Genomic DNA, 24,095 nt, shown 5'->3' with positions numbered 1-24,095 from the left:
CTCCCAGGATCGCTCTCCTGAGGAGGCTTGGGAGGGAAGCTGCGCTCTCCTCCCGCAGAGGCTTGGGAGGGGTGCAACTTCACTACCAAGCCTCTGCAGGGATCGCTCTTCTGCAGCGGCATGGGGGAGAGTTGTGCCCCCCCCCCATGGCTGGCAGTGCCCAGCTACAGCCACCCCAACACTAGCTGTGGTAGTTTGGGGGCTCTGGGCAGATATTTGCACCCCAGCACTGCATCTGCTGAAGACGGCCTTGGAGATGACCCTCTGAGATTTCGAATTCCTCGACAGAGTACAACCAAGATGTTGGTCCCTTACCTCTCTCGCCCTGATCTGGCCACAGTGATCCATGCAATGGTCACCTCCAGGCTTGATTATTGTAACTCTCTCTACATGGGGCTGCCCTTGAAGCTGACCCAGAAACTCCAGCGGGTGCAGAATGCCGCGACGAGGCTCCTTACGGGGTCCCGGCCGCGGGATCACATTCATCCAGTGCTTTACCAGCTGCACTGGCTCCCGGTGGAGTACAGGATCAGGTTTAAGGTGCTGGTTTTGACCTTTAAAGCCCTATGCGGCTTGGGACCCTCGTACCTACGGGACCGCCTCTCCTGGTATGCCCTGCGGAGGACCTTAAGGTCCACAAACAACAATATTCTGGAGATCCCAAGCCATAAGGTGGCTAGATTGGCCTCTACTAGGGCCTTTTCAGTATTGGCCCCAACTTGGTGGAACGCTCTTTCCCAGGAGACCAGGGCCCTGCGGGATTTGTCATCTTTCCGCAGGGCCTGCAAGACAGAGCTGTTCCGCCTGGCCTTTGGGTTGGACTTAGTCTGACCCCTGTGTTTTTCTCCCTCATGGCTTGGATTTATGGACTACTTAAAATGAGGCTGCATTTTAAATTTTAATATTGTATTTTAATCTGTATTTTAATTAATTCCTTTTTATTTTTCATTGTAATTTTATTGGTGTTAGTCGCCCTGACCTGAGCCCGGTTTTGACTGGGGAGGGCGGGGTATAAATATATTATTATTATTATTATTATTATTATTATTATTATTATTATTATTATCACTCAGAACTAAGTGGAGGGCTTTCTGCAACAAACTCTTCCCTTCCCCTGCAGGCTGATATGCGGGACAAGCTGCACCCCATTGCGTTCTCCATGAACTATTCTCTTGCCGAGAAGCCCATGCGGTTCCAGTTAGGCCTGCGCTCTCTTGATGCATTTCCTGTCTTGAACGAGGATCAATCCCGTGAGAATCAGATTGAGGTGAGTGCCATGCAGTAATCCAAAGCATTTCGCCTCCCCAAAACCGCCCAGCTTTGCACAAGCTCATTCGCTGTTGAATTTCTTTGTCTCCTTCCCCCCACCTTTTGCCTTCTGTTGGGTTGCTCAATGTGGCAGGACAACTCGGTTTTCCCATACTGCTCTTCTTTCTGCCCCTAGGATCGCCCCACTTTCTGCTAATTGCACCGACCTTTTCAGTTATTCTACAGATGCCACTCTATTTGCCAACATTCTCTCTCTCTCTCTACATATATATGTATAATTTTTATTTATTTAAATAATACAGCAAAACCAGAACATAAACCGGGGGGGGGGGGGAGAGAAATTTGCAAAGGAAAAAAAACAGTTCAAAAACATTGAAAACAAATATACTAAATGGCCTTGGTCCAGTATACCTGAAGGAGCGTCTCCACCTCCATAGTTTTGCTCGGACACTGAGGTCCAGCACCGAGGGCCTTCTGGCGGTTCCCTCGTTGCGAGAAGCCAAGTTGCAGGGAACTAGGCAGAGGGCCTTCTCGGTGGTGGCGCCCGCCCTGTGGAACGCCCTCCCACCAGATGTCAAAGAGAAAAACAACTACCAGACTTTTAGAAGACATCTGAAGGCAGCCCTGTTCAGGGAGGCTTTTAATGTTAAATAGATTGCTGTGTTTTATTTTTCTTTTGGAAGCCGCCCAGAGTGGCTGGGGAAACCCAGCCAGATGGGCGGGGTATAAATAATAAATTATTATTATTAGTAGTAGTACAGTACTCCCCCACCCCCAGCTTCCCTCCGCCACAATTCGACTTCTTTAAATCTCTATCTCCACATTTATCCTTGCAGTCTCCAAATATATCGTTATTTGTACTTCTTTTATGTCCTTTCTTTTCCAATTCACACATGTTGTTGTTGTGTTGTTTAGTCGTTTAGTCGTGTCCGACTCTTCGTGACCCCATGGACCATAGCACGCCAGGCACTCCTGTCTTCCACTGCCTCCCGCAGTTTGGTCAAACTCATTTTCATAGCTCCGAGAACACTGTCCAACCATCTCGTCCTCTGTCGTCCCCTTCTCCTAGTGCCCTCAATCTTTCCCAACATCAGGGTCTTTTCCAAGGATTCTTCTCTTCTCATGAGGTGGCCAAAGTATTGGAGCCTCAGCTTCACGATCTGTCCTTCCAGGGAGCACTCAGGGCTGATTTCCTTAAGAATGGATAGGTTTGATCTTCTAGCAGTCCATGGGACTCTCAAGAGTATCCTCCAGCGCCATAATTCAAAAGCATCAATTCTACGATCTGTCCTTCCAGGGAGCACTCAGGGCTGATTTCCTTAAGAATGGATAGGTTTGATCTTCTAGCAGTCCATGGGACTCTCAAGAGTCTCCTCCAGCACCATAATTCAAAAGCATCAATTCTACCAATTCACACATACACTTTACATTTTTATTCTAAGCATATTAGCACATCTTTCTTAGAACAATACTTTAACATATAATCTTTGAAACATTTCCATTCCTTTTTTAATTTTTGGTTTCACTGATATCTTGTAATTGACGTTAGCTTTGCCAGTTCTATTGGCCAACATTCGTTTTGCTGGCTCATTTTCCCTCATTGACATGAGTCAACAGTGTGATGCAGCAGCTAAAAAAGCCAATGCAATTCTGGGCTGCATCAATAGGAGTATATCATCTAGATCAAGGGAAGTAATAGTACCCCTGTATTCCGCTCTGCTCAGACCTCACCTGGAATACTGTGTCCAGTTCTGGGCACCACAGTTCAAGAAGGATACAGACAAGCTGGAACGTGTCCAGAGGAGGGCAACCAAAATGGTCAAAGGCCTGGAAACGATGCCTTATGAGGAACGGCTTAGGGAGCTGGGTATGTTTAGCCTGGAGAAGAGAAGGTTAAGGGGTGATATGATAGCCATGTTCAAATATATAAAAGGATGTCATATAGAGGAGGGAGAAAGGTTGTTTTCTGCTGCTCCAGAGAAGCGGACACGGAGCAATGGATTCAAACTACAAGAAAGAAGATTCCACCTAAACATTAGGAAGAACTTCCTGACAGTAAGAGCTGTTCGGCAGTGGGATTTGCTGCCAAGGAGTGTGGTGGAGTCTCCTTCTTTGGAGGTCTTTAAGCAGAGGCTTGACAGCCATCTGTCAGGAATGCTTTGATGGTGTTTCCTGCTTGGCAGGGGGTTGGACTGGATGGCCCTTGTGGTCTCTTCCAACTCTATGATTCTATAGAATGTCTGTGCATATTGCTAAATTTGGTCCAGCAGCTTAAGCTTAAACCGACTGCGGGGCAGGATCTCTTGCAAACGATTAACACATGCACGCCAAGGTGAGCTATGTGCATGCGCACACATACATACATACAAAGGCAGACAAATATCTGTGAGAAATTGACTCTGGTTTCCCATCATCAGCCTTTGTAGATCCAGCATCCAATTTGTCCTCTGGCACCATCTGGTGGGGAAGCCTGTTCCCCATCATTTTAAAGACAAAGCAAAATAACATCCTGAAAAATAAGTTGCGTGGGCTCGTGCACGTGGACCAGTGTGCTGCAGTGCTCTATTGGTGGCATTTGTGCCATCGTTGGGTGATGGCTTTGACTTGTTTCGCATCAAATATTTCAAGTGGGCCAGCCAAAATTTGGGAGACCCTTCACGGCGCAATATTTATTTTGTTTGGATGGTTGATATCCCTGCCTACTAGCCTGCTCCCTAAAATATCACTAGTTTACTCATTTCTATATATAGGGTGCCTACATTCTGCATGTGCAAATGGCTAGAGATACCTATTAGGTCCATAAATTACCAGATAGCATATATTCAACACAAAAAGCAGTGACAATTTGTTGTTGACCATGGACAGCTGGACATATAAAGGCCCCCATTACCTTCAGTAGCTTAGGGCCTCATCAAACCTCAATCCAGCCCTGCGTGCAACATATTGCCATTTAAAGGTTAAAGGACCCCTGTCCTTCCAGTGAGCACTCAGGGCTGATTTCCTTAGGAATGGATAAGTTTGATCTTCTTGCAGTCCATGGGACTCTCAAGAGTCTCCTCCAGCACCATAATTCAAAAGCATCAATTCTTCGGCGATCAGCCTTCTTTATGGTCCAGCTCTCACTTCCATACATCACTACTGGGAAAACCATAGCTTTAACTATACGGACCTTTGTCGGCAAGGTGATGTCTCTGCTTTTTAAAATGCTGCCTAGGTTTGTCATTGTTTTTCTCCCAAGAAGCAGGCTTCTTTTAATTTCGTGACTGCTGTCACCATCTGCAGTGATCAAGGAGCCCAAGAAAGTAAAATCTCTCGCTGCCTCCATTTCTTCCCCTTCTATTTGCCAGGAGGTGATTCTGTAATATACTGGTATATAATTGTTGATACAGAAATAACACACACACACCCGGCCGCCCCCACTGCGAATAGATTGTAACAATAGCAATAACTCTTCCGCTTTCAGATTCAGTTCAAGAAGCAATGTGGAACAGACAACAAATGCAACAGCAACCTGAAGATTAAGGCTGTCTTTTTAAATGACCAGAACCAGAAGTTGCCCAGGTGAGAAATGCGTTCCCTTTGCACCCTCACTGGCTCACCACTAGGGGCAGCAGCAGCATGCAGACTTTGCACGTCTGACATTCTTTCCGTGGGACCTCCAGAGAGTTAACTAGGAGGTGGGTGGATGGACAGCCCTTCTCTGCCTTTAGCCCACCCCCCACACCTGTGCCATCTCCCCCGATGCAGGCGGAATGGGATGCAAGTGTTGCAGTACAGCCGGGATGTCAAGAAGCTGAACCTGGGCGTCAGCGTCACAAATATACCGTCGTCACCCACGAATGGAGAAGATGCGCACGAGGCTTTCCTCAACATCACGTTCCCACCCTCTCTGCTGCCTTCCTCTGTTCGGCCGGTGAGTGACTCCCCCCCCCTTTTAAATAAAAATAAGGAGAATATATATATATCTATATATATCAATTATAAAGCAATAACATGATTTGAAAAAAAGAGTACACAAAACTGTGTAAAGAGGAAGATATATATATGAATATACAGTGGAACCTCGGTTTATGAACACCTCGGTTTACGAATTTTCGGTTTACGAATTTTCGGTTCACGAACGCCGCGGACCCATCTGGAACGGATTAATTCACTTTCCATTACTTTCAATGGGAAAGTTCGCTTCAGTTTATGAACGCTTCAGTTTATGAACAGACTTCCGGAACCAATTGTGTTCATAAACCGAGGTACCACTGTATACACAGATGCCCTAATCCAGGCACAGCCAAACTGCGGCCCTCCAGATGTTTTGGGACTACAACTCCCATCATCCCTAGCTAACGGGACCAAGTGGTCAGGGATGATGGTAGGGCCGCAAGATAGGAAGCAAAACAAAAGCCGTATGAAGGGAAAGTTCAGTTGCTTCTGGTCGCGCCAGAAGCAGTCTTCGGAAGGGTCATCTTGATTGATGATGGTGGAGGCTGTTTTAAAGCCATTTGGAGCTATCTGTTTGTTTTGACAATGAAACATCCTTTTAAATGAACTACGCTCACTGTGTTATCAAGCCGGGAACTGGACTCCTGACAGTGGGGCTGGTGGAAGTTGCCCCTGTCGGAGCGCAACATTTGCTGCACCCCATCGAGTCTGCTTTTGCGCAGAAGCGTCGAAATGCCGACGAAATAAGGCAATATTCAGCAAGGTGGCCTTTTCTTTCTTCAGAGCGGCGCCTGCAGGTTCGAGGAGACAGTGATATGTGAGCTCGGCAACCCTTTCAAAATGGAGCAGCGGGTGAGTTGTTTTGGGTCCCGGTACTCCAGAAAGGGGAGGGTTCCAAGGTGGGAGACCCAAACTATGACATCTCATCCAGCACAAAAGATCATAGCTGCCAAGTCTCCCGTTTTCCCCGGGAAACCCTCGTTTTTACTTACCTTTTCCCGGTGGTCCCCCGTATCACTTCGTCTCCCGTTTTTCTCCGTTATTTTCTCCTGCCGGCGGCCTTTTTTTTCTGATTTGCCCTTCTATGGGCACAAAAAATGGCCGCCGCCGGCTTCAAAAGTCGCATCTACGCATGACCGGAAGTGTGTAGATACGACTTCTGGTGTCGGCGGCGGCCAATTTGGTGCCCATAGATGGGCGGGGTGACACCGGAAGTTGCGTTGATGCACTTCCGGTCATGCGTAGAAGCTACTTTTGAAGCTGGCGGTGGCCATTTTTGGTGCCCAAAGAAGGGCAAAGCGACACCGGAAGTTACATCAACGCAACTTCCGGTGTCACACGGCTGCCGGTCCCGGATTCTGCAGTCCGGGACTTGGAAGGTAAGCAAAAGATGTGTTCAGGCCTTGGCCCCCTTAGTGACCCTTGGGACTTAGAAATAACAAAACACTGGAACCTTTTACCTGCTCCCAGCCTGCATTTACATTTAAAGTGCTCTCTCACACACAGAGAGAATCCCAGGAACTGTGGTTTGCTATCGGGGCTGGGGAATCGTAGTTCCGTGAGGGGTAAACTACATTTCTTAGAATCCTTTGAGTGGGAAGCCACGTGCTCTAAATGGGGGTTCAATGTTTTCTCAATGTTCAGTATGGTGTGGGTGTTCATATTTTTGGGGGGTAAACTACAATTTCTAGGATGCTTGGCGGGAGGGGGGGTGTCTTTTAAATGTATCGTGTGTACGCAACCCCAGTGTGCCATTGAGGGAGGACAGACATACATTGCCAGAGTCAGATCACATGTAATTATTCCTCGGGAATGATCTTTGTAGGCGGGGAATACACAGAAGAAACCATTTTGAGGAGATACGGAAGGGGTTTGTATTGTACTGTTAAAAAGGAAAGGGCTCAAACCATCGCAAGAGGTATGGAAATTTTGGGAAGGTGGATACTGACACATTGGAATGGTCTCAGTGGTGGGGTGCACATTTTTATTCTTATTTATTTATGTTTGGGGTTTTTTTTAAAAAAGGAATGGTTTTCATTTTTTCATGCAATGTTTTTGCACCTTACCCATCTGATAAAAAAAGCAAGTCAAATATCCATAGTTAAAAACCATCCTATCAAATCCCATCAAAGTATCACCCATCAGTGGTAACAGAGTACTATACCACACAGTGGGTAAAATAAAAACATTTCCCTTTTATAATTTAAAGAGTGTTGCTGAGGGCCGGGGGGGGGGGGAATAAATGAACATCTACTAAGAGGGAGTTCCATATGTAGCGTGTTGTTGCTGCAGTGTTAGATTTATATCCATACCTGCCAAGTCTCCCGCTGAAAAATGCAACTTCCGGGGCCGCTCTGACCACGTGTGTGCACCGGAAATAGGGCAGAGGGGCACCGGAAGTCGCTTCTACGCATGCCCGGCAGCCATCTTGCCCACCACCAAGATGGCCGCCGGGCATGCGTAGAAGCAACTTCGGGTGCCGCTCTGCCCTATTTACGGTGCCCACACATGGTCAGAGCAAGCAGCACCCAAAATGGAGGCTCCGTGGCAGGTAGGAAATCCGGGGGATTTCTGGGATTTTTCTCCATTCGGGAGAACAGCGGGAAATGGATTAAAATCCGGGGGTTTCCCGTGAAAAACGGGATACTTGGCAGCTAAGTTTATAACCCGTTATTTGACCAGTAGTTGAAATGCTGGTTCTTCTGATTTGCTTCTGCAACTGCAGCAAAGCATGCTGGGTAACCAGCTTGTGCACTCTTGCCTCCTTTCCAGGCAGAACTGACTATCACGTTTGAAGTTACTGGAGTTTCGCTAAATACCCAAGATGTCACCGTGCAGGTGGAGCCTTCCACGTGAGTCTTCTCCCCAGGGCTAAATAGTTGTGGTTGGAAATGGGAATGCGCATCAGGAAGCCCAGTCAGTACTAGTGTACTTGGCTACAGCAGTTCGAAAGCACACCAGTGCAATTAGATAAATAGGGACCACTGCGGCAGGAAGGTAAACGGCATTTCCATGCTCTTTAGTTTCTGTCACAGTGTCTCGTTGGGCCAGAAGCAGTTTCGTCATGCTGGCCACATGACCCAGAAAGCTGACAAACGCCAGCTCCCTTGGCCTGAAAACGAGATGAATGCCACAACCTCATAGTCGCCTTTGACTGGATTTAACCGTCCGGGGTCACATTTACCTTTTACTTGGGTATTGACTGAAGGGCTGCATGGCTGGTTCACCCACCTTGGGCGGCAAAATCCACATGGGCCGCACAAGGAACGCATTGCCCACTGCTGCTGCCATTGCCGTGGTGGCAGCGACGGCTTTGGTGCACTCCTTGGAGGCTGGATCTGTCCCCTCCTTGGCAACCCCCACAATACAGCAGATTCTTGGAGAATAGGAATCATAGAATCATAGGAGTTGGAAGAGACCACAAGGGCCATCCAGTCCAACCCCCTGCCAAGCAGGAAACACCATCAAAGCTGTCAAGCCTCTGCTTAAAGACCTCCAAAGAAGGAGACTCCACCACACTCCTTGGCAGCAAATTCCACTGTGGAACAGCTCTTACTGTCAGGAAGTTCTTCCTAATGTTTAGGTGGAATCTTCTTTCTTGTAGTTTGAATCCATTGCTCCGTGTCCGCTTCTCTGGAGCAGCAGAAAACAACCTTTCTCCCTCCTCCATATGACATCCTTTTATATAGGAGGCGCTGCCGGTCTTCTCCCAAATGGCAGGGGGTGTCCTCTGGGGTCTGCACCCACCCGGCATGATTCAGGGTGCGTCCCTTTCCCTGCAACAACCTTTGAGTCCCACTCCAAACATCTGGCAAGGTTGAGTTGATTCCCCAACTTGTTCCCAATGTAGCTCTTCACTCACTCCTTCTTCCCTGGTGGGTAGGACGCCATTTTGTGGTTTGCCTCAGGTGCCACAATGTCTTGGGCCAACCCTAGAATGATTGGTGTGGGGAGGGGCCTCTGTGTGGACTCATCCCACATGGCCTTGGGCTTCTTGCGTGACTCCGCTGTTGAGAGAAGGGGCACTGTTTGGGTTGACTTAAGCATCCCTTCTGAGAAGCCCCAACTGACCCCTCTGAACGATGTCCTGTCTCTCATAGGATCAGCTATCAAGAAGATCTCGCACCCGTGTCGGCAGTCCTGTTGGTAGACTACACCATTGATGCTTCCCTGAGCATGTGCGTAACCACCGCGATGTTTGACGTGGGTTTAAAAAAGAAGTGATACAGTCAACCTTTGGTTGTGGAATGTAATCCGTTCTGGAAGACCATTAGACTTCCAAACTGTTCGACAACCGAAAACTGAAAGTGGAAACCTCAATACAACAGGGAAACTCAAAACAGAAGCCACGTCCGACATTGGGCTTCCGAAAATCGTTTGAAAACCGGAGCAGTTACTTCCGGGTTTTCGGCGTTCAGGAGCCAAAACGTACAATAATGGAGGCATTTTGGAACAAAGGTTTGACTGTATACAAATGCCTCTCAAGATGAGGTTGTAAAACAGGATGTGTGTTATGTTGAGACCTCCAGACTGCCGCAATTACCCATGCCATCAAACTCACTTCGGATACACACACATGCATATATAAGTTGTGTAGTTCTCCATCTCGCTTGACATCTGATGGGAGGGTGTTCCACAGGGAGGATGCCACTACCAACAAGGGCCTCTGCCACTCTGGGCGGCTCCCAACAGAATATTAAAAACACGATAAAACATCAAACATTAAAAACTTCCCTAAACAGGGCTGCCTTCAGATGTCTTCTAAAAGTCAGGTAGTTGTTTATTTCCCTGACATCTGATGGGAGGGTGTTCCACAAGGCGGGTGCCACTACCGAGAAGGCCTTCTGCCTGGTTCCCTGCAGTGAGGGAACCGCCAGAAGGCCCTCGGTGCTGGACCTCAGTGTCCGGGCTGAACGATGGGGGTGGAGACGCTCCTTCAGGTATACTGGGCCAAGGCTGTTTAGGGCTTTAAAGGTCAGCACCGACACCTTGAATTGTGCTCGGTAACGTACTGGGAGTCTACTCTTGACTCTCATGGTTCCCCATATTGTTTTATGAAGTTGCTTGAGTTCCCAGGATTCCACGATTAGCAGATTTGGTAGTCGAGTAGGCCTGACAGCAGTATAAATCTTCATTACAGACATTTCCTAAATGTAATTCTAGTAGGTTACACTTCCCATTGACTGAATTGGGAAAGTGTGACCCGCTCATCCAAAGTTCCTCACTTTGTAAACTTTTTCATCCTTCTCACCTCTCAATGTGTTCCTCTCTCCGTGGCAGAGTCAACCGTTGGCTCCAGACGCATTTCAGTGGGACAGTCATGGGCGAGTCAGCCATGAAGCATGAGGAAGACGTAGGCAGTCCCATCGAATTTGACTTCCAGGTAAGGATCTTCCTTGAGGGGTGTGGCTAATACTCTCAAAAACTGAAGCGTAGGATCATAAAGTTGGAAGGGACCACAAGGGTCATCTAGTCCTGGAATCTCATGTTCTACCAACTGATGTATCCCAGAATTGCTTCTGATTAAAAACCCACATGAGCTTGTTTACTTGAGCAGGATTCCATACGGGGCCATTGATCCCTTGTCTTGAAAGCAACTAAGACACAATCTAGGATTGAATCCATCCCAATGTGATTTGTTAATTTGTAGAGTTGAGAGTACAAGCACAAGACAGAGGGTCGCTGAAGGGCATGTGTGTCGGCTTATTTCTCCCAGTGCAAAATGTTAAGCCAAATATTTGAAAAGATCTCTTTCCCTTCCTATTTGTGCCTGAAACAGAAGAATAAACTGCTTGGTTGAAATGGATTCTTGACATTCCCCCCACTCCCAAATCTGGTTCTTTCAAGATACTTTGAGGAAGGGCAATAGCTCAGTGGTTGTAGATCAGTCCTACATGCAGGTTCTGGGAACCGCCCTGCGACCTATATAGGGTGGTATATAAATTTAATGAATAGTAATAAAATAATAATAATCCTTGACATCTCCAGGTAGGGGTAGGATAGACCTCAGTCTGAAAACCTGTAAAATGGGTGCCAGTCAGCCTCGACTGAGCTACCGGTAGATCCACCAGCTCAGTATAAGGCAGATTCCTATGTGCTCTTATACCTTGACCTTGTTTTTTGAAACTGGCGTATTGGCACTGATTTATTACACCTTGTCTTCCCAAATATGTTTGTCTCTTTTATCTCTTATTTTGGCTGTCAATTTTGCCATTTCTGGATAGTCCATTCACTTTTGAAGCTATTCCTCCTTGGTTAGTACTCCTCCTTTCAATTTCTGTGAGTACAGGATTCTGGCTGCTGTTGCCACACACACACACACACACACTATCTTTTCCACCAAAATAGAATAATCTTGACACCGAGTTTGTTTTATAAAAGGGGCTTCAGCTTGTCACCTGACCTTTGTCTTTCAGGTGACCACGAAAGGCGAGTCTTTAGGATCCTCTGGAACAATCACGCTGGGCTTCGAATGGCCTTACGAGGCCAGCAACGGGAAATGGCTGCTGTACCCAACTCAGATCCTTGTGAAAAGGAGTGGGAACGAGAGTCGGCTCTGTGTACCCCCCGGGGAAGTCATCAACAACCGCAACCTCACAGTGAGTCTGATCTCCAGTGCGAGCCCTTTCTCCCTTTTGCATTTTCTCTCTCTCCATTGACTCCTTTTTCTTTGCACCCTTTTCAGTGGGCTACACCTTCTACCTTGCCCTGCCACCATGTACTGTATGTAGCTATTTCTACTAGCTATACCTGGGATGCAGGTGGCGCTGTGGTCTAAACCGCTGAGCCTCTTGGGCTTGCTGATTGGAAGGTGGGCGGTTCGAATCCCCATGATGGGGTGAGCGCCCATTGCTCTGTACCAGCTCCTGCCAACCTAGCAGTTAGAAAGCACACCAGCGCAAGTAGATAAATAGGGACCACTGCAGTAGGAAGGTAAATGGTGTTTCTGTGTGCTCTGGTTTCCGTCACAGTGTCCCGTTGTGCCAGAAGCGGTTTCATCATGCTGGCCACATGACTCAGAAAGCTGACAAACGCCAGCTCCCTTGGCCTGAAAGTGAGATGAGCGCAGCAACCCCATAGTCACCTTTGACTGGACTTAATCGTCCAGGGATCCTTTGCCTTTACTAGCTATACCAGTGGTTCTCAAGTTGTGTTGTGTGTTGCACGGGTGCGACAGGAGAGGATAGTCTTCTTGAGCACATGCTTTTCCAGGAAGAGAAAGCTGACCAGTTCTTTTGCTTTCCCAGCTACACGATTGGAGCAGGACCTCAGCACGGAGGAAGCGCGATCTGCAAGCATCTCCGAAGCATGAGCTTCCCGTCACCTTGCCAGCTTCCAAGAAAGCCAAGTCAGAAACATTACTGGTGAGCATTTTGGCCATCCTGTGTCATTTCCACTTCTGCTCAGGAGGGCTTTTCAGGAGCAGGTATGTCCCAACCAAGAAACGGCTAGTTAAATGGTTAAACAGCTTCAGAAACAAGCCTTTGTATCCCAGTTTGTTCTGAAGTCATTAACCATCGTTTCCTCACTTGGGCGGTACAAGAAACCATGGTTAGCTGAAGACTTCCTGGCTTGTTTGCCAGCTTATTAAATGAAGTTATGTTCATCCAACCCTAGCCAATGAGTGGTTGGATGGAGTGGTACATTTTCTCAGGCAGGAAATAGCATAGTAGTTCTAGGAATCTGGGCACCCTTTTCACCGTTGGACTATTTCCAAATATAATCTTCAATTGGACTATATCCCCATGTACAAAAGTGTCCTTGGTGGTGTGGAGAGACTTGTAGTTTTCCTGGACTGTAGCTCAGTGAATGTTCCCATTCCCAATCCCCGCTGTCATCTCCTGGTAGGGCTGGGATTGTCACCTGTCTGAAATATCCATTCCCCTCTCTTCCTTTGTTTCCAGAGCTGTTCCAAAGGAACATGTCGCTGTGTCTGGTTCGAGTGCCCCTTGTGGGATGCAGCAGATGTGACAAATGTGATGGTTCGTGCCCGGGTCTGGAACAGCACATTCATCGAGGTAGATGCTCATTCTGTCCCCTTGCAAGAATTTTCTCTGGTTAATGAGAGAGGGAGTGTTCTTGTCAGGCTTTGGGGAATTGGCTTCCTCCCCCCACCGTGTGGCAGTTGATAAGAGATCAAATAAAAGGAACGTCTTACCAGTTAGAATCTTTAATAATCACAGCGAGAGAACAAAGAACACAACCCCTAGAAATGGCAGGGCTCCCAATTAAGGATTACACACACCCCATCCCTATTAATGTACGTCACTTCTATGTCTTGTAATCTGAGTTAGTAGCCTCTGCGCTTTCTGTTTTGACACTTTCTGAGCTCTCCGGGAGTTTGGGGGCGGCGTATGGACTGTGAATATGTTAACTATCTCTCTCCTAGTGTTTCTTCTCCTAGCTGTTCCCCATCCGGTATTTCCCAGCTTCTGCCTTCTGAACTATGCCCCTCTGCAAACCACTGTTCCTAATCTAGACTGTCCTCCTGCTCCTGGGAAGATGCAGGAGCATGATCAGGGGAGGGGGAGACTCCCACCATTCTTCTTCAGTGCAACCCTCCTCAGCACGGTCCCTGACAGTTCTGGAACATTCCAGAATGTCCCCTTTTTGCAATTTAAAGTGGCTGAAAAGACTCCCTTCTCCCTAGTACAACAAACCCACTATGAAATAACACACAAACTGAGACTTGTTGTGGCCTGGAAAGTGACTGGGAAACGTATGGGATGAACGAATTATGGGATGGGAAGATTCATAAAAGCAAATTGGGTTGAATGCAGGACAGACGCTGGTCGCCCTGTAAACAAACCGGAACAATTTTCTCTCTCTCTCTCTCTCTCTCTTTTTTAAAAAAATAACCTTTATTGAATTTAAAATAAATATAAAACAAAACATTCAACTAAAATACCAACAAAAAATACACAACAAAAGAAATACACGAATAAAAAATCCAAAACATTGAAATAAAACTTACCCTATCTTCTACCATATTTATCAATCTAACTTCTACGTCTTCATTTCAATATCAATATTCACAACTTCTTATCCAGATCAACTTCCCCTTCTCTTCCTCCCTGGCTTCAAAGTTTTTAACTTTCCTACTGCATCCATTTACTTTCCTCTTGGGAATTCTACAAGATATTCATTTTAAACACAAGTTCTTTCAAATATATTCCAATTTTTTCCCAATTATTATTAAACTTTTTACTTGAACCACCCCTTATCGAATTTGTCAATTTGGCCAGATCAATATAGCTAATTAATTTCTCTTGCCAATCTCTAATAGTAGGGACTTCCTGGGTTTTCCATAATTTAGTGATCAAAATTCTTGCTGCCGCCACTGAGTACAGAAATATCTTTTCATCCTTTTTTCCCACTTCCTCTTCAACCATTCCTAATATGAAAGATTCTGGAGTTTTCCTAATATTATATTTGAATATTTTCTTTAATTCTTCCAATAAAGGTAAAGGTAAAGGGACCCCTGACCATTAGGTCCAGTCGTGACAGACTCTGGGGTTGCGCGCTCATCTCGCATTATTGGCCGAGGGAGCCGGCGTATAGCTTCCAGGTCATGTGGCCAGCATGACAAAGCCACTTCTGGCAAACCAGAGCAGCACATGGAAACGCCGTTTACCTTCCCGCTGTAGCGGTTCCTATTTATCTACTTGCATTTTGACATGCTTTCGAACTGCTAGGTTGGTATTCTTCCAATACCCCGCTCCAAAAAGGCTTTATCTTAGCACAATACCACCATACATGTAGGAATGTACCTGTTTCCTTCTGACATCTCCAGCATTGATTATCTTTGACTTTATACATTTTATGATTTTTTTCTGCCTTCTCAATGAAGGCAGAATGTAATCTAACCTCCAAGTCAGCTGTTTATCACCAAATCAGGATGTTCAGTGAAAGGGTCTCTCATTCTAAGGCATCTTCCTGTGTTCAGTGGGTGGGAGTACATTGGGAAATGAGTTTATGTTGCTGCTTTTTTGATATGCTCGCTCTTTCCTATCCACCCCCCATGGAAATGTAGGACTACAACAACTTTGACCGCGTGAAGGTGGATGGGAAAGCCACGCTGTTTCTCAGGACAAACTCCTCCACCATCAACATGAAAAACGACACTGTGTGGGTGAGTGAGACTGGATTTGTTGGGTGAGGCAACTTCAGAAAGTCCAGCGGTCCAACTATCAATTCCAATGGAAGGCCTCCCAGTCTCCATTCCTCTCTCCCTCCCATAATTAGCAAACTCCATCAGTTCTTCTTGAGCAGCAGCTTTCATAATAATAATAATAATAATAATAATAATAATAATAATAATAATAATATTTATACCCCGCCCATCTGGCCGGGTCCCCCAGCCACTCTGGGCGGCTTCCAACAAAATATTAAAATATACAGAAATCCACCAAACATTAAAAGCTTCCCTAAACAGGGCTGCCTTGAGATGCCTTCTAAAGGTCTGGTAATTGTTGTTCTCTTTGACCTCTGGTGGGAGGGCATTCCACAGCGTGGGTGCCACTACCGAGAAGGCCCTCTGCCTGGTTCCCTGTAACTTAGCTTCTCGTAGCGAGGGAACTGCCAGAAGGCCCTCGGCGCTGGACCTCAGTGTCCGGGTAGAACGATGGGGGAGGAGATGCTCCTTCAGGTATACTGGACCGAGGCCGTTTAGGGCTTTAAAGGTCAGCACCAACACTTTGAAATGTGCTCGGAAACGTACTGGGAGCCAATGTAGGTCTTTCAGGACGTGTATTATGTGGTCTCGGTGGCCGCTCCCAGTCACCAGTCTAGCTGCCGCATTCTGGGTTAGTTGTAGTTTCTGGGTCACCTTCAAAGGTAGCCCCACGTAGAGCGCATTGCAGTAGTCCAAGCAAGAAATAACTAGAGCATGAACCACTCTGGCAAGACAGTCTGCAGGCAGGTAGGGACTCAGCCTGCATACCAGATGGAGCTGATAAACAGCTGCCCTGGACACAGAATTGACCTGCGCCTCCATGGACAGCTGTGAGTCCAAAATGACTCCCAGGCTGCGCACCTGGTCCTTCAGGGGCACAGTTACCCCATTCAGGACCAGGGAATCCTCAACACCTGCCCGCCTCCTGTCCCCCACAAACAGTAGTTCTGTCTTGTCGGGATTCAATCTCAATCTGTTAGCCGCCATCCATCCACCAACCGCCTCCAGGCACTCACATAGGACCTTCATCGCCTTCACTGGTTCTGATTTGAAAGAGAGGTAGAGCTGGGTATCATCCGCATACTGATGAACACCCAGCCCAAACCCCCTGATGATCTCTCCCAGCGGCTGCATGTAGATGTTAAAAGCATAGGGGAGAGGACAGAACCCTGAGGCACCCCACAAGCGAGAGCCCAGGGGTCTGAACACTCACCCCCCCCACCACTTTCTGAACACGGCTCGGGAGGAAGGAGCGGAACCACTGTATGACAGTGCCCCTAGCTCCCAAGCCCTCTAGACGGTCCAGAAAGATGTTATGGTCGATGGTGTCAAAAGCCACTGAGAGATCCAGCAGGACTAGGAAACAGCTCTCACCTTTGTCCCTAGCCCACTGGAGATCATTGACCAGTGCGACCAAGGCAGTTTCAGTCCCATGATGAGGCCTGAATCCCGACTGGAAGGGATTCAAATGAAATCGATTTATTTTCAAAGCAAAGCTGCCCTCAAATCCCCATCTGTAAACTCAGGCCTAGGCATGGGATGTTTTGCCCAATGTTGATGAATTAATCAACCCAGATGAGAATACGAGGTCTGAGCTGGGAGCATTTGACCCCCCCCCTTTCTCCGTCAGGTGTGGCCATGCTGATCTTCACACACCAGGTCGATGACGTTTTAGGGGGTGAAACTTAATTTTTGCACATTTCTTCAGTGGGGAGGCGACCTAAAATTATATTTTGGGGGGGCATGAAGAATTCAAATCTGCCATTGTTTTTATGATTGGGCAACAATCAGCTTGGTAAATCTACATTTGACAAAGAAGCACGTGAACTGCTCTCAGGAAAACCAAAGAATTTCCCCTTCTGACAATTCAGGTAATGCGAAACAATAGTAATAGTAATAAATAATAATATCAGTACATCATATAACTGCACGTACTTGGCAATCCTTTTTAATGATTTCTGTGCAACTTGACACACATTTTACTTACCAAGCAAAAGTAAATTATACTCATTTAAACCAAAATACCTTTCGAATTCCCAAGTCACGTTACACCCCCTCGTTTTGGGAAGTTGAAAGTTGAAAAATTCAGCACTGAGTCGGTGTCCCCTCCCTTCTGCCCTTCCTCCCTTGAGGCAAACCCAGCTCTCCCCTTTTTGCCCCTTCCTTCAGTTCTCGGTGACCATCGACTCTGAGCTGAGCGAGGAGCAACCGACCGAGATTGAGCTCTGGCTGGTGCTGGTCGCCGTAGCAGCCGGACTTCTGCTTTTGGGCGTCATCGTTTTACTGCTGTGGAAGGTGAGAAGAGGAGATTTTTTTTAAAATTGGGGAGCAAGGGGTGACAGGCTAGAAACAGAAGCACCTTCCTTTCCTCTCTCTTGGCGCCCGTATTTGTAGAGGGACACTCTCAAAACTGCTTCTGCACAGCCAACCCGCAGAGAGAAGAAAACAATCAACAACCCACACAATTTTCTGTGGCAAGCTCAAATGCCTTAGCAGTATTTCCGGGGCTGATATAAATATGCTATAGGCGGGCTGGCCTCGCTAGAGAACAAAATGTTCAGGCATTCAGACGTCACAAAAAAACAAACAAACACCAAACAAACTAGCCAAGCCAGTTTGAAATGGGCCAGGCAGAAGTTAACTGCCTCCCGCCCCAGCTTTATCCAGCAGTGATGTAATCTGTTTACAGGTAGGTAGCCGTGTTGGTCTGAAGAAGTGTGCATGCACACGAAAGCTCATACCAATGACAAACTTAGTTGGTCTCTAAGGTGCTACTGGAAGGAATTTTTTATTTATATTTTTCGATGTAATCTGCTCTGACTTGGGTGTTTGCATTTAGCTTGTGCAGCTAATATTGGAGAAGAGCCAAACAGCTCAGTGTATCTGTGGGATGCTTGCTATACCCGTTTTTGTCACCATAGAGAAAGCGGTTGGAATGGGAGGAAACTATATTTAGAACCTGATTAACCAAGGCATCAGCTGAATATCTAGGGTCCTTTGGTCCATACCTCAGGATAAGATGATAACAATAGTCATCTGTATTATGGTCGGTCCTTCACCAACTCATTGATAGATAGATAGATAGATAGATAGATAGATAGATAGATAGATAGATAGATGATAGATAGATAGATGATAGATAGATAGATAGATAGATAGATAGATAGATAGATAGATAGATAGATAGATAGATACTGTAGATAGATAGATAGATGATAGATAGATACGGTAGGTAGATAGATATGATTTTTAAAAATATAAACCTACAACAAAAAACAATTCAAGATCCAAATATCAAGATTGCTCTGAATATCTTGACTTCCCCCCATCCCTTCCATGGGTCCTAGTGGTAATATTTACAACTGCATATCAATACTACCCAAGTTTTATCCTTCCAAATTATCCATACTTTCCGTTAATTTACGTGTGGTTAAAATCCTGCTAATGTTTTAACCTGCTTACTACAATGGTCTTGTAAATAGATGGTAAACTTTTCCCATTCTTTTTTTTTTTAAGTTCTTGTCCTCTTGATTTCTGAGCTTCCCAGTTAGTTTTGCCATTTCAGCATAGTCCATCAACTTGGTTTGCCATTCTTCTCTGGTCAGGGTAGTTTCTTCCTTCCATCTCTGGGCTAATAGCATCCGTGCGGCTGTTGTCGTGTTCATAAACAGTCATTTTTTGTCCTTTGGTGTCTTGGTACCTGTAATTCCTAATAATATGGCTTCTGGTTTTTTAGCAAAAGTTATTTTAAACTTTTTTTTTCATTTCATTATATATCATCTCCCAGAAATTTTTAATTAGTTTACACGCCCACCACATATGATAAAAGGCACCTTCTTTTTCTTTACATTTCCAGCAGGTATTTGAATTTGTTCTTAAGCAGTTTACTTCGCTGGTGCTTGGAGAATGCTGCATAGAGCCTGTGTGCCTGACCCTTTTCAGAAATCCCTTAGTTGTTGGCATCCATCTGTCTCAAGAGACAATGGAGTGCACCTCCAGGGGTGAAGTCAAGCTGCTGTGTTAGCAGCGCCAAAGTGACCTTCCTGGGGCGCAAGCCTTTTCCCAGAGCAACTCCAACCATTACCTTGTCATTGAGGGAATGTGTGTTTTCAAGCCTCCCTCCGCTTGTATTGGTTCCCAGAAAGAAAAGGATTCACACCTCCTGTTCCTAGAGTACCAAAAGCAGATTAAAAATGTGAAGGCAGTCATGGGCTTGCAGAGCACTTCCAAAGCTAAGTCTCCACTAGTGCTGTGTTGCATTCCAACTCTGCATTGCATCTCCCAGGAATAACAGGCCATATTCAAGTGGGGAGTTTCACCAGGACAGCTAAAGTGGCAACGAGTATCTCACTTACTCTAGTGACAACTAAACACAGGAAAACAACCGCTTGCCCGAGAGGATGTTTTCCTGCCCCTCCCTATGGCTTAGTATCTTTGTGTGCTGCAAATTCAGCATCCAAGATGATCAAAATATAGAAAGGGAATCCTGGAAGTGCTCTCCAACTGTGGTTGCCTGTAGTGGCTGCTGGGGAAAGCTCTCCTCCGGAAGATCACTACAGGCAAGATGGGTCGTGAATATACCTGCACCTTTCTTAAGAGGGTGGCATGGGTCTTTAGTTCTGTGCAGGTGAATTCAAGGGCATGCTTGACGTTTTGACCATCGCGTGTGGCATCCTTTGTGGCACCAGATTTGCCATTTTCTCATCAATTCTTATCAATTCTGCTTGATATTTCTTTCGCCTTGGAATTGTAGCTTTGCGGAGGAGCCCACAGCAGCCCCAGATTGTGTGGATTTGGCAACCCCCAAAACTATCACTCCTGGTGCTTGGCAATAAAATGAGACCAATCCCGTCTGCATGTTGAAAGTTATATCCTTTGCAACAAAGGGGCTGGAACGCTTGAGCTGGTTGTCTCCACCAACCCATTGCACATTGTTTCCTTGTTGTGCTTGACATTTGACCCCCTGCTTCCTCATAGTGCGGCTTCTTCCGGCGGGCAAGCACACGAGCCATGTACGAGGCCAAGGGCCAGAAAGCCATGATGAAGATCCAGCCATCTGAAACTAAGCGGCTGACCGACAGCTACTAGCTCCTGTCTCAGGGGGAGGGGAAACTGCCCACCCCTTTGCCCTGTCTCTTGGTAAATCAAGCTCTTGCAGCAGGTCTACTCCTCTTGTTCACTGTCTCTGTCAACTGCTCCACTTCTTAATCCTTCCCATAAGACCCTGGCGTTGAGAGCTGTGTCCCAGTGCTGGTTCAGGGAAATTGGACTTTGGACTGGTCACACGGGCACCTTATACTGCTTGAGTTACAGTCAAACCTCGGTTCTCGAACGGCACCGTTTTCGAACGTTTCGGCTCCCGGACGGCAAAACCCCGGAAGTAAATGCTCCGGTTTTCAAACGCTTTTCGGAACCCGAACGTCCGACGCAGCTTCCGCTTGAGTGCAGGAAGCTCTTGCAACCAATCGGAAGCCGCGCCTCGGTTGTTGAACGTTTCAGAAGTCGAAAGGGCATTCTGAACGGATAACGTTCTACAACCGAAGTTTGACTGTATATGGGACTAAGCGCTGACCCATTTGAACGAACAGACAGGACCAACTTACGTCTGCTCCAATCACAGAGCACAACTAAGAATCACAATAATCAGTATTCTTAGCCACTCCCCACCTGGGGGCAAGCAGGGCTGTGCTTCACCACCTGCCCACCTGCACAGGGGGGGAGCCCAGTTGGCCAAAGTGGCCCTTGGCAGGTGAATCCGCAGAGAGGAGCGCCAGGCTGTGCTGTGCTGGGGTTGCCCCTTGCCCATCTCCCTCCATCCACTCTCGCTCACAGTCTGGGGAGTGCACCGAGCAAGCAAGCACTGGCCAGGGGTGCAGCAGCCAGGCCAAGCTGGGGCCCAGAGACCGCCAGCAGTTGGCAGGGAAGAATGGGGAGCTGGGAACAGCAACCCCCCCCAGATGTGTCTGGGCAGCATAGCTGCCAAGTTTTCCCTTTTCTCGCGAGGAAGCCTATTCAGCATAAGGGAAAATCCCTTAAAAAACGGGATAACTTGGCAGCTATGCTTGGCAGGATGGGTGTGGGGGTGCCTGGTTCGTGCCCCTTCAAAATTGTGTGCCTGGGGCTTGGCCACCCACTACACTATGCCCCTGTATAGGGAGGAATGGTTAAGCATCCCCCCATCTCTGCTGCTTTGATCAAATTCAGAGGTGCCCCTGCCTCTTTTTAAAGCTTTTTTTTAAAAAAAGGAAATCTGCTTATGACTCTCCTGTGTGACTGGGCCCTAAGCCCTGGCTCTACTCTAATGAGCTACTATGGGTGCTTCTGCTTCAGAGTCCTCTTTAGGCGCAGGAGGAAATGCGGTTGTGCAACATGGAGCCTTGCGATTGGGAGGTAGTACAAAGCCCCTGGATTGGCTGTGCCCAATATGAAAACCAAGAGCCTACCCTTGTTGTCTATGGGGCAGAGAATTCTGCCTGTTCCTGCCCTGCCTCCTTAGCTGCCAAGTATCCCGTTTTTCGCGGGAAACCCCCGGATTTTAATCCGTTTCCTGCTGTTCTCCCGAATGGAGAAAAATCCCGGAAATCCCCCGGATTTCCTACCTGCCAGGGAGCCTCCATTTTGGATGCTGCACTTCCCATGTGTGGGCACCGGAAATCGGGCAGAGCGGCACCGAAAGTCGCTTCTACGCATGCCCAGCGGCCATCTTGGTGGTGGCCGCATGGCAGCGGCCGTCACCAAGATGGCCGCCGCCATGTGGCCGCAACCAAGATGGCCGCTGGGTATGCGTAGAAGCGACTTCCGGTGCCGCTCTGCCCGATTTCTGGTGCCCGAACATGGGGAGAGCGGCCTCGGAAGTTACTTCTACGCAACTTCCGGTGCTGCGCCGCTGCTGATCCCGCATTTTTCAGCGGGAGACTTGGCAGGTATGCCCGCCTCCCAACTCAGATTATTGAAGTCAAGGACCCTGAAATGAGAGTCTGGATTTGCAGGTGGCAGAGAAGCACATCTGGCCTCAGCCATTCTCTGGACATTTCTCCCAGCATCCAACATCTTGGGTGCCCAGATTTCCCAAACCAGCCCTCTCAACACCAGGCATTGCAGCCTCTCCCTCTCTTAGTTTTCTTCAAGGCATGTTCCTCACACATTGCACTTAATGCTCTCCCCTCAGGTTCCAGGTGTCATGTCTGTTGGCCTCTTTGTTTTATCTGTCTGTCTCACTAACCCAAATGTGTTTCTTTTCCTAGGCTTTAAGAACCACCTTCGTTTCAGGTGGCTTCTGACCTGGCACCTCCTACTCTGACAATGGACTTTCCTCTTTCTCTCTCTTTACTCTCAATCTTCCTTCCGTTCACTGGGCCATTCATTCCAAGTTCTGAGGTGGTGCTGAGTTGGCGACACTGTCGGGGGTTGACTTTGATACAGGAGTCAGTCTAGAAAACGCTCTAATACAGGGTTTCCCCAAGCTTGGGTCTCTAGCTGTTTCTGGACTACAACTCTCATCACCCCTAGCTAGCAGGACCAGTGGTCATGGAGGATGGGAATTGTAGTCCAGAAGCAGCTAGAGACCCAGGTTTGGGAAACCGTGCTCTAATATATACCCAGATTGGCAGCTCACCCTCACATATTTTGAGTTGCTACACACACACACACACACACACACACGCACGCACACACACACACACACACACACACTTGTGCTACAAAATCATGGCAGGTGTCAAAGATCAGTGGCCAATCCCAGTGTTAAACGGTTTAATCCATTGTGCCTTCGCCACACCACCCCTGAGGGACAACATAAAAAAGAATTAGCAAAACTTTGAACCAAGTTTCGAACCAACCTCTTGGTTGCCAGTTGCCATTTTGTTGGCTCTCACCCAGAAAACAACATGGCGGGCCACGTCACTGCCCCCTTTTCCTCCCCAAGCTGCAAAAATAGTCTTACCTTAGGGCCGTCTATGCAGACAACTACTCCCAACATGAGAGGGGATAATGAGATCATTCTTTTTCTCAATTTCGATTGAAGCTGGTTTAAAGGTAAAAAAGGGGTAAAGGACCCATGGACAGTTAAGTCCAGTCAACGGCGACTATTGGGTTGCGGTGCTCATCTCACTTTCAGGCCAAGGGAGCCAGCGTTTGTCCACAGACAGCTTTCCGAGTCATGCGGCCAGCATGACTAAACCGCTTCTGGCGCAACTAGGGTTGCCAGACTCAATAGAGAACAGGACTTCTGTGCCTTTAATTGCCCTGCTCTCTTTTGAGTCTGGAAACCTTAAAGAGAAACCAGCAGACCCTTTGCTTGGAAATTAAACAAAGGGTCTGCTGGTTTCTCTTTAAGGTTTCCAGACTCAAGAGAGCAGGGCAAAGAAGTCCTGTCCTCTACTGAGTCTGGCAACCCTAGGCACAACGGGACACTGTGACAAAAACCAGAGTGCACGGAAATGCCATTTACCTTCCCGCCGCAGCGGTACCTATTTATCTACTTGCACTGGCGTGCTTTCAAACTGCTAGGTTGGCAGAAGCTGGAACCGAGTAACGGGAGCTCACCCCATCGCAGGGATTCGAAGCGCCGACCTTCTGATCGGCAAGCCCAAGAGGCTCAGTGGTTTAGACCACAGCGCCACCCACGTTTGGGGCAGAAGTTTGGTTTGGGGTGGAGGGACACATCAAAATGCAACCTTTCATAAGAACCGACAAAATAGATAAATGTTGTGGTGAA

At 47.4% G+C, this 24,095-nt stretch overlaps 1 protein-coding gene across 1 annotated transcript in view; it reads left to right on the top strand.

The window, feature by feature from the left end:
- Window positions 1-24,095, top strand: part of ITGA3 (integrin subunit alpha 3) — a 94,757-nt gene that overhangs the window by 65,759 nt on the left and 4,903 nt on the right. The window contains exons 13-25 of the mRNA XM_060281422.2: window positions 1,121-1,267; window positions 4,733-4,830; window positions 5,017-5,182; window positions 5,989-6,057; window positions 7,978-8,057; window positions 9,306-9,383; window positions 10,486-10,588; window positions 11,622-11,804; window positions 12,453-12,569; window positions 13,110-13,223; window positions 15,239-15,337; window positions 17,549-17,674; window positions 20,357-20,518. Coding sequence (XP_060137405.2) covers window positions 1,121-1,267; window positions 4,733-4,830; window positions 5,017-5,182; window positions 5,989-6,057; window positions 7,978-8,057; window positions 9,306-9,383; window positions 10,486-10,588; window positions 11,622-11,804; window positions 12,453-12,569; window positions 13,110-13,223; window positions 15,239-15,337; window positions 17,549-17,674; window positions 20,357-20,467 — 1,491 coding nt within the window. The 3' untranslated portion in view covers window positions 20,468-20,518. The remainder of the gene's footprint in view (window positions 1-1,120; window positions 1,268-4,732; window positions 4,831-5,016; window positions 5,183-5,988; window positions 6,058-7,977; window positions 8,058-9,305; window positions 9,384-10,485; window positions 10,589-11,621; window positions 11,805-12,452; window positions 12,570-13,109; window positions 13,224-15,238; window positions 15,338-17,548; window positions 17,675-20,356; window positions 20,519-24,095) is intronic.

This window comes from Zootoca vivipara, chromosome 12 (assembly GCF_965207765.1).
Source record: "Zootoca vivipara chromosome 12, rZooViv2.hap1.1, whole genome shotgun sequence".
NCBI classification, from domain to species: domain Eukaryota; kingdom Metazoa; phylum Chordata; class Lepidosauria; order Squamata; family Lacertidae; genus Zootoca; species Zootoca vivipara.
Note: the sequence above shows the minus strand (reverse complement) of the source record. Positions and strands in the feature narration are given on the sequence as shown.